The following is an 8,452-nucleotide window of genomic DNA, read 5'->3' as shown; positions in this document are numbered from 1 at the left end:
ATCTGCACAGCTTGCTTGGGAGCCAGGACTGGCCTTCTCCTTGGCCCAGATGATGCCAGAGGGAGGCACCTTCAGGCCTGAGCCCCGTCCGGCTCCAGCTGCCTTGAGCCAGCCGTGCCCTCGGGCTGGCACTCTACTCAGTGTGAACAAAGCCCCCAGGAGCCAGGTGGGGCTCCCCAATGTGCAGTGACAGGGCCGGATAAGCGCTGCTGTGGCAGCGAGGACTCTGGCTCCAGGGCTCGCTCTCCTCTCCTGAGAAGGCTGCAGGTCATGTGGGGAGGGGCGGGGCGGTGTGGGCTCAGGCAGCCAGTCTCAGGTTGGCTGCCACCCCACTCGGGTGTGCATCGTTACCTGTGCAGTGGGGAGCCAACACAAGGAAAGCAGTCATTTGGATTTAGGGGTCACCTGCTCTCTGTGCTAACTCAGCAATGTCCACTGACCCCTGTGTCCTGTGGGCCTCAACTCCTGCTGCTGATGGGCATCAGTGGTAACAGCTCATACTGGCTGCCTGGGGTCACTTGTCAGACACCTGGGGGAAGGGCCCCTGCTTTCCCACGGAGGCCCAGAGGCCCTGGGAACATGCTGGGTCGCTCAGAGAAGACACAGCCAGAACACACCCAGAGCCCTCCCGCAGCCTTCACACCAAGCCCTGGCCCCTCTCTTACCCAGGCAGGACTTCGGAGGACCGTGGAAGAGGAATGAGGAAAACACCGATTTCCTGCTGAGCCAGGGACTGTGCTGATCCTGTCAATGCTTCATTTGGGTTTAGCCTCACAGTACAGCAGGGCAGTTGCCATGTCATTCCCATGTCACAGAGGAGGAACCCGAGGCCCAGGGATGCCGCTAGCTGGCTCTTGGGTTAGGAAGCAGAAATGGAGATCGTTTTCTCTGAGAGAAGGGGAAGGGAGGAGAAGGGGAGAGCAGCAGAGGAGAGAAGGGAGGAGGGGGGGGAAGGAAATTCAGAGGAGAAAGACAATCTGTGGTGGGGGCCTTGGAAGGGTGAGTTGGGGCGAAGCGTTGAGGCCAGGCCTTCTGGGGGAGACGGGCCTTGTCTGAGCCTCACGGGATCTGACAGATGTGAGGGCCTGGTCACGTGTGCTCCAGAGCCTTGGGCTCAGGCCTGCGGAGGGTCCTCTCACTGGCCATCTGTGGGCATGAGACAGGCAGGCAGGGCCTCCAGAGTCAGGGGCAGAATGGGCCACGCCCTGCGAGCCACAGCCTGGCACGCTGTGAGTGTGTTATGGGGACCGCATATTTGACTGGGCGGGCGGTGAGCCTTGCCGTGGCCCTCAGAGCCAGCTGGTGGGCACTGGCTGTCCGTCAAGCTGCACCTGGAGGAAGGCACTCAGAACGGCCTGCACCTCAACACCCACTGGGTAGCAATGCAGTGGTAAGTCCTATCATTACTTCTACTTGCAGAGGGGAAACTGAGGTACCCAGCAGTTGGCTACAGCACTCACAGTCATCCTCAGAGTCCATGCTGCCAGCCTCCACATCACAGTGCCTGCCCGAGGGACAGGGACCCCCCTCCCACACCCACTCTGACCACATCTGGCCCCAGTGGGGCCTGAGAGACCTCGGTCAGCAGTCCCTGGAATTCTGTCTGGCCTCCAGTGCTCCCGGGACTGGGCTGTGCTCCTGCCTTTGTTTCCCCATCCTTGTAAAGCCCCCAGGACCAGGGCTTCCTGTCCCTGTACTCAGTCTCCACTCCTAAGAGCAGTCCTTCCCCTGAGTCCCCACAGCCACCTGGATCCACGGTCCCAAAGCATCCTGCCCTGCCTCCTGCCCCCACCAAAGCCTGCACCAGATGGGATGCCTGTCCGCTGCCCTTGACCTCCACCCTCCCTTCCCTGTGCTGTGTTTTGGAGCCAGACCCAAGGAGGCTCCAGGTAGGCCTCATCTGCAGGAGTCATGTGTGAGCCACTCACCCACAGAGGGACTTATCCTGTGTTGGGGGCAGGGCCTCATAAACACGATTTGAGTCACTCGTCCCGGCCACCGTGAGCTGGCCACACTATTTCAGCCCCCATTTTAAAGATGGCAAAACCGAGGCACAGAGAAATGAAGTGACTTGAGCAATGACACGTGACTGTAAGTAGCAAAATTCAAACTCAGGTCTGACTCACTCCACAGCAGAATCCTGTATCAGAACCTCTCGTGGAACTATTTTTGGGGGACATGGATTTTTGTGGAGGTAGGGCCTAGGAATCCATAGATGAAAGCTGCCCTGGGGGGCTGTGAGCAGAAGTGGGGAGCACTGATGACACTGTGATCCCCCCTCTCCCCCACCTCCGAGAGCTCTTCAATGCCTGTGGGAGCCCATGCCCCTCAACAGTGTGGCCGGGGCAAGGAGGCTAGAGCCAAGTTCTAAGCCTGGGCAAGATGAGGGTGATTTATTGGGCACTTACTGTGTGCCCAACCCTGAGCTCCATGCTCACACATGCTCCCTCTTTTTATCCTCACGCCTTCTAAGAGGGGGGTGTTTACAGTTGGAAACTGAGTCACAGGGGAGATGACTGGGGGAAGCCAGGACAGGGAACAGGAACCTCCTGGCGACTCTCCGGGGCCCTGGGACGAGGTGGGGAAAGGGAGAGATTTCTTGGGGAATCAGACTAGCATCTTTGGATTCTGCCCCTGCTGGACTTCTGGCCTCGCCCCGGGGGACCTCAGGGAGGCAGCCCTCCGTCCCTCTGCTGGGGAGGAAGCTCCTCCCTCCTGCTCTGAAGTTCCGGTCCTGAGCCAAGGCACAGTCCCCGGCACTGAGTCACTCCGCACGGCAGTCCGAGGCCAGCAAGCCCAGGGATTCACCCCTGCCCTCTACCGGGTGCCCCTCCGGTCAGGTCCCTGGGCATGCATGAGGGGGAAGGTATGCAACCATGTTCATGTGTGTGGCACACATATGTACAGTGGCACACATGTGAGGCCCCACCAGACACTGATTTATGAAGGCAATGCCCTCACCATAGCGTCAGGTGTCTACTCAAGACTCCCAAGGGTGGAGGTACAGAGAGGGTGGAAGGGGGGAGGGGGCCAGGCAAGAGCATGGCCTCAGTGGGACACGCAGAGCCAGCCAGACACCCAGCCTGCCCAGGGTCAGCCAAGGCCTGGCCAAGGTGCTCCCTAGGAGGCTTGGGGGGAGGGGCTGGCTGGAAGAATAGGCCAAGCCACGCCGCTTCCGCCTGCATTCTCCTGCCACAGGAGCCTGTTTGTAGCAGAGAAGTCCCCCGCAGTCCCTCCTTTCCCACTCAGGTCCCTTCCCGGGACATAGCCCTGAGTGCGCAGCCTTGGTGGCCATCAGCACCAGAGGTAGGGCCTGTCTACACCCAAGGGAGCCGCTGTGGCCAACTCCAGCCCCATAAACCTGAGGGTCCGGGGCCCTGGGCACGTGTGGCAGGCAACACAAGTTCTGATGGCTGCAGGGTAGCTCTCCTGAGCTGGCAGCACTGTGCGCTGGCCTCCTGCCAGCAGGCCCGCTCGGACACCCTGGCTGGCAGAGCCCCCGGCCAGCCTGTCTTGGCAGCTCCTCCTCCCGCCTGCGAGGGTGACTTCACTTTGACTTCATATCTGCAGAGTGATGTGCGGATCTCTTATGCAGCCCTGAGCTCAGCCAGGCGAGCGGGTGGGGCTCTGAGCACAGCGGGCAGAAAGGACTCTGAATAGGGCCGCCCAAGCTTGGGTACCTTGGACCCACCCACCCCAAGGCTCCCATTCCTCTGGCCCAGATGGAGGCCAGACGGCAAAGGCAGCTGGGGTGGAGGAAACCAGTGAGCTTCTCCCACAGAGGCACAGAACTCACCTCGGACCTCACCCAGGAGCCCCATCCATGTTAAGGGCCCCAAATGTTCCCTTTAGGATTATATGTCTTTGTGGGCATCATTTCTTTGGGCGGATTAAATTATTTGGGGCCCCAGTTCCTCCCTCCTACTCACTCTCCTACCCAGTCAGTCCCACATACAGAGAGTTCTGTTGAGGGGCGGGTCTAGCCTCCAAGCACCCCACTAGGCCACCGGCACAGGTGTCTGAAAGGTGTGCCCAGGGCCAGTTCCTGCTCCCTTTGGTAGGACCAGTCCTGAAGAGGGGTATCACCAACTGTCCCTAGGAGACCCCTACCCTCTCCTTCACCAAAAACGTGGGCATTATAAGCTAGACTCCGGGCTGGCTCCTGGGGCGCTCAGAAGGTGCAAAAAGCGCTCCAGCTCCCTTACCCTCGCCCTGGCCCTTCCCCTCAGCCCCTCAGCTCGCGTGGTGCTCCCAAGGAGGCCCAGCTCCTCCTTCCGCGCCCCCCCACCCCGCCCAACACACACGCCCCCGGCTCAACAGAAATGGCGGAGGATGCGCTCCGCGCCAAGAGCCTGGAGGCGGGGCACCCGCTCGTCCCCGCGTCCGCTCTGGCGCATCTCAGCAGGCCTCCCGGACCCCACATCCCGGCGCAGCTTCCCTGCCCTGTGTGGGCGGTGGGGGAGGGCGAAGCGCTGGGACCCTGAGCTGGGCACAGGCTGTGCTTGCAGAGGGGCGCGGGCTGGGCTGCGGGTGGCAGACCCGCACTCCGCGCCCCGCACCTCGCTCCTGCTCCTGCCCAGCCCCACCCACGCCGGCACCCGGCGTCCGGCGCTGGACCCCTAGTGGCTCCTCGCCTGGTTCGCACTAGGCGTAGTCCAGCCCGTACTCCCGAGTCCCACCCCTCCCCGCACCCGCAGGCCCCTGGCCCCGCCCCGCCCCGCCCCTGCCGGCACCTCCTTCGCAGCCCGCGCTAGCTTCGCCCGAGTCCGGCGACCAGAGCCCCGCGCACCGCACGGGAGATCGCCCCGAGTCGCTCCCGGCGCTCCGCGTCCGCAGGGTCCCCGCGCTCCAGGAGGGATGGGACGGCCCGGCTGAGCGCCCCCCGCCCTTCGTGCCCCGACACCCCCTGGCCGAGCCACCGACCCTCTTGCCGTGGCCCCAGCGCGCACGGGCGATGGCGAAGGCAACAGCCGGCACCGCGGGGCTGCGATGGCTGCTGCTGCTGCTGCCGCTGCTCAGCGAAGGTGAGTCCCGCGGCGGCCGGTGCCCGCGGCGGCCGGGGCGAAGTTGGCGCCGCGCGGAGCGGCGGGGTGGACGCGTTCGAAAACGCCTTTCTGCGTGCGGCGCGCGTTTTCGGGCCGGAGGGGCCCGGCGGGGAGCGAGGTGGTGCAGTGGGCAGGGCCCCTCCGGCCCGGAGCTGGGCGGGTCTCGGGGGAGCGGGACGCGGGCCAAGCCGGGCGGCCGGGGTTGGTGCCCGGGTCCGAGCCGCAGCCGCGCGTCCCAGCCTGGGGATGCTCGGAGCGAAGCGGACGGATCTTGTTGCGGTTCCGGCGCAGGTGGGGAGGGCGGGAGGGGTAGCCGCCCCGGAAAGCCAGCCACCTGCGCACGGAGTTCAGTTTCTGCAGAAGATCGCGTCCTGGTGCGCATCCCGCGCTCCATCCACATCGGTCCATGCCGCCTCCCGCTCTGCTCCCCCGGCCCGCCCCGGGGTGCGGAGAACGTCCGCTCTTCACAAGAGGTTGCTTTTCCCTCGTGCGTTTTTTGCCTCCCAAGTCGTTAAAAACTTAAAAGCCTGGCGTTTCTTGGCAGGCTGCCCTCCATGGCCGGCTCAGACCGGCCCAGCGCAGGGGGCAGAGGCCTGCCATGGTGTCGAGCCCCACGGGGGCCTGAAGGTGCGGCCTGTGTGTCCACATGACGGCTCTGGACCAGCCTTTTCCAGGAGCTTTTGGCCATCTTAGAGTGGGCGAAAAGGCTGGCCACTGCCCCACCCACACCCAACGGGATAAACCCCAAGGCTGGAGAACCTTACCCTCCATGTATCTTACTTTCCCTCAGCAGTGCCTGACGGATGTACCCCTGTGTGCACCCCGTTTCCCTCTGAGCGGGAAGGCGCTCTGGCCACCTTCCCCGCTACTTACAAAGAGCTTTCCCTCTGTGGTGTTAGGGAACAGAAGAGGGGTGGCACCCCAACGCTAGTCCCGGGTCCGCACAAACTCTGGGTTCACAGGCTTGCTCAAGGCTGGGTGTGTGTGACTGGGTCCCAGTCTCAAGGAGCAGATATGAAGCCAGGATGATGCCCGGAGTGAGACTCCCTTTCCTTGCCCTGGGAAAGAGTGGGGCAAGTCCGTTTCCAGTATAGGGCCCCTGGGGTCCCCGGTCCCAGAGAAAGACAGGCAGGGGGCTGTAACACAGGCAGGGCAGAATGAAGGGGGAGAGTGGAGGGAAGACCTCCCCCAACTCTTAGGCTGCACCTTGGTAACTGTGGGCTGTGGGCTGAAGCAGTGCGCAGGGCAGCCTCGGCGGCCAGCAAAGGGATACCTGCCAGAGGCTTCCCTGGTGCCCTTCCCCTGCCTCCTGCTTAACCGGCGCGCCCCGGGAGGCTGCAGGTGGCTGAACTGTGGGGTCCGGGCCGCGAGGGTTGGCCTGTGGCACTTGGCAGGAACAGGTGGCTTGTCTACACCCCGGGGCCGTGGAGTTGGTTGGCCCAAGACAGGCTCTCCAATCCAGGGACAGTGAGCCGCCCACCCTTCCCTTGGGATGACGGAGAAACCACGATGGGTGGCACTATGGGTGGAGAAGTGGCCCCGCAGCGCCCTGGAGAAGACATCTGGGGCCTCTGGAGAGGCCTGTGGGTGCCCTTGGGAGCGGTAGAGCCTGACTCGCAGCGAGCTGCTCCCAGCGGCCACTCCTGTGCCTGCCGCCGCAGAGACCCACCCAGGCGGGGAGCCGCTGAGCCTCGCGCGCCCTCTTGTGGGTGCGGTGCTCCAGTGGCCTGGCCTGTTGCCTGGAGGACGAGCTGAGTAGATGAAGGCCACCCCCCTGCTGGCCAGACACTCCCAGAGACAGGCTGGAAGCGCCCTCTGTGCTGGGGGACTGGCAGGAGGGGGTTCGGAGGCGATCAGATACAGAGGCCGTGGCTAAGACCAGAGCACAGGGAAAGGAGCAGCGCTACCTCAGGAGGGCAGGGGTGGGCTGGAGGACCCGGAGGGCCCAGAGCAAGGTCACGGAACACAGGACAGCCCCCCTGCTCGCCACTGCCCCGCCCCCCACACCCCACCCCCCACCCCCGCCCCTTGCCTCCACGCCACATGTGCACACTTTCATCATTTGTAACCACACACACCTTCAGAAAAAGGTGCCGACCCACACACAGCAGGCAGACTCCCCACTCACACCCTTGCATCCATGCTCACACTCACACTCAGTCATCACAAGATACACGCCTGCCCCTTCTCAAGGATGTGTGTTTGACCCCTGTGGACACACACCCCCACAGCATGGCCTGGCCTTTCACACTCCACCCTCTCCCTGCCACTCGCACACACGGGGATTCTGCATGTGCACACAGGGACGGTGCACCCTTCACCCCTAAGTACAGCAGACACCCACCTGCCCCCGGTATCCTGGAACCAGAGCTAAGGAACCTCCGTCCAAAAGCTGTTCTCAGAAGAGTTTCTGGCCTTTTGCTGCTCAGCGCAGGTGCAGCCGCCCTGTTACGTAGCCGAGGAATCAGAATCCGGCTTCTGGGGCTCCCCCACCTGTCTCAGGCTGACCCCATACCCAGCTCCATCTTCCTGACCTGCAGCTCCTCCTGGGACTTACATCTCTCGTCTTCCTGCCTGGCTTCTTGGGTCCCGTCACCTCTTGCTACAAGGAAGGACCTCCCCTCTCTGCCTGGGGACCCCTAGACCTTTGACTCCCAGGCACCAAAGAAGGGAAGACTTTCCATGACTCGGCCGGCCCCTCTCCAGGCTGCGGGGCCACCCCTGTGCAGTGGGGCCTGGGCAGCGCTCCTGCCTGGACCAGCAGGTTCCAGAGCAGCCCCTTGGCCAGAAAGGCTGCTCCATCCCGTCTTCATTTCTCCATCGGCCCCGCCCCCTCTGTGGCCAGGGACTAGAGGAAACCGGCTCCTGCTCTGCCCTGCTCACCTGTCCTCTTCCTCCTCCACCCTGCTAAGGCCCTCTGGGCTCTTGGAGCCGCCTGTGCCCCACACTGGCTGCCCTAGGCCCCAGCCGGCCCGGCCTACCCAAGGACAAGGGGTGGAGCCCGCTGGGGGGCTCCTAAGGGTGGGGCCTGAGCACAGAGCACAAACGGATGTGTATTGAGCCTGTTGCTAAATTGCCTTTATTCTGCAGGATTGCTCCAGCGGTGGCTGAGGAAATCACTGTTTTCCTGGTGATGTGGAGAAAATGGGATGCATCACCTAATGGGGAGCTAATGGCCTTTTAGCCGGGGAAGGAGAGGACTAATTAAAAATTGTGGTATCTGTTACAACAGCCTGAGGTGCCAAGGTGAAGGGAGGGCCCTGACGCTGCCCTCCCCTGAGGCCTCCCCTCTGCCAGCTGAGAGGACGCCCTGCTCTCTGGCCTTACCTGAGTGAGGCCGGTGCCAGCAGCAGCCGCACCCCGCAGGGGCTCACAGCCTGTTGGTCTGTGCCAGGTACTGCTTGTCT

General features: G+C 63.3%; 1 protein-coding gene across 1 annotated transcript in view; it reads left to right on the top strand.

Annotated features, from left to right (window-relative positions):
• Nucleotides 1-4,765: 4,765 nt before the first annotated feature.
• The window catches only part of RET (ret proto-oncogene), a 53,138-nt gene continuing 49,451 nt past the window's right edge, over nucleotides 4,766-8,452 (top strand). The window contains 1 exon segment of the mRNA XM_079794319.1: nucleotides 4,766-5,024. Within this exon segment, the coding sequence (XP_079650445.1) occupies nucleotides 4,955-5,024 (70 nt within the window). The 5' untranslated portion in view covers nucleotides 4,766-4,954.

This window comes from Cnephaeus nilssonii (genome assembly GCF_951640355.1).
Source record: "Cnephaeus nilssonii genome assembly, chromosome: 16".
Classification (NCBI taxonomy): domain Eukaryota; kingdom Metazoa; phylum Chordata; class Mammalia; order Chiroptera; family Vespertilionidae; genus Cnephaeus; species Cnephaeus nilssonii.
The sequence above is the reverse complement of the archived record's forward strand: the minus strand, read 5'-3'. Positions and strand labels throughout refer to the sequence as shown.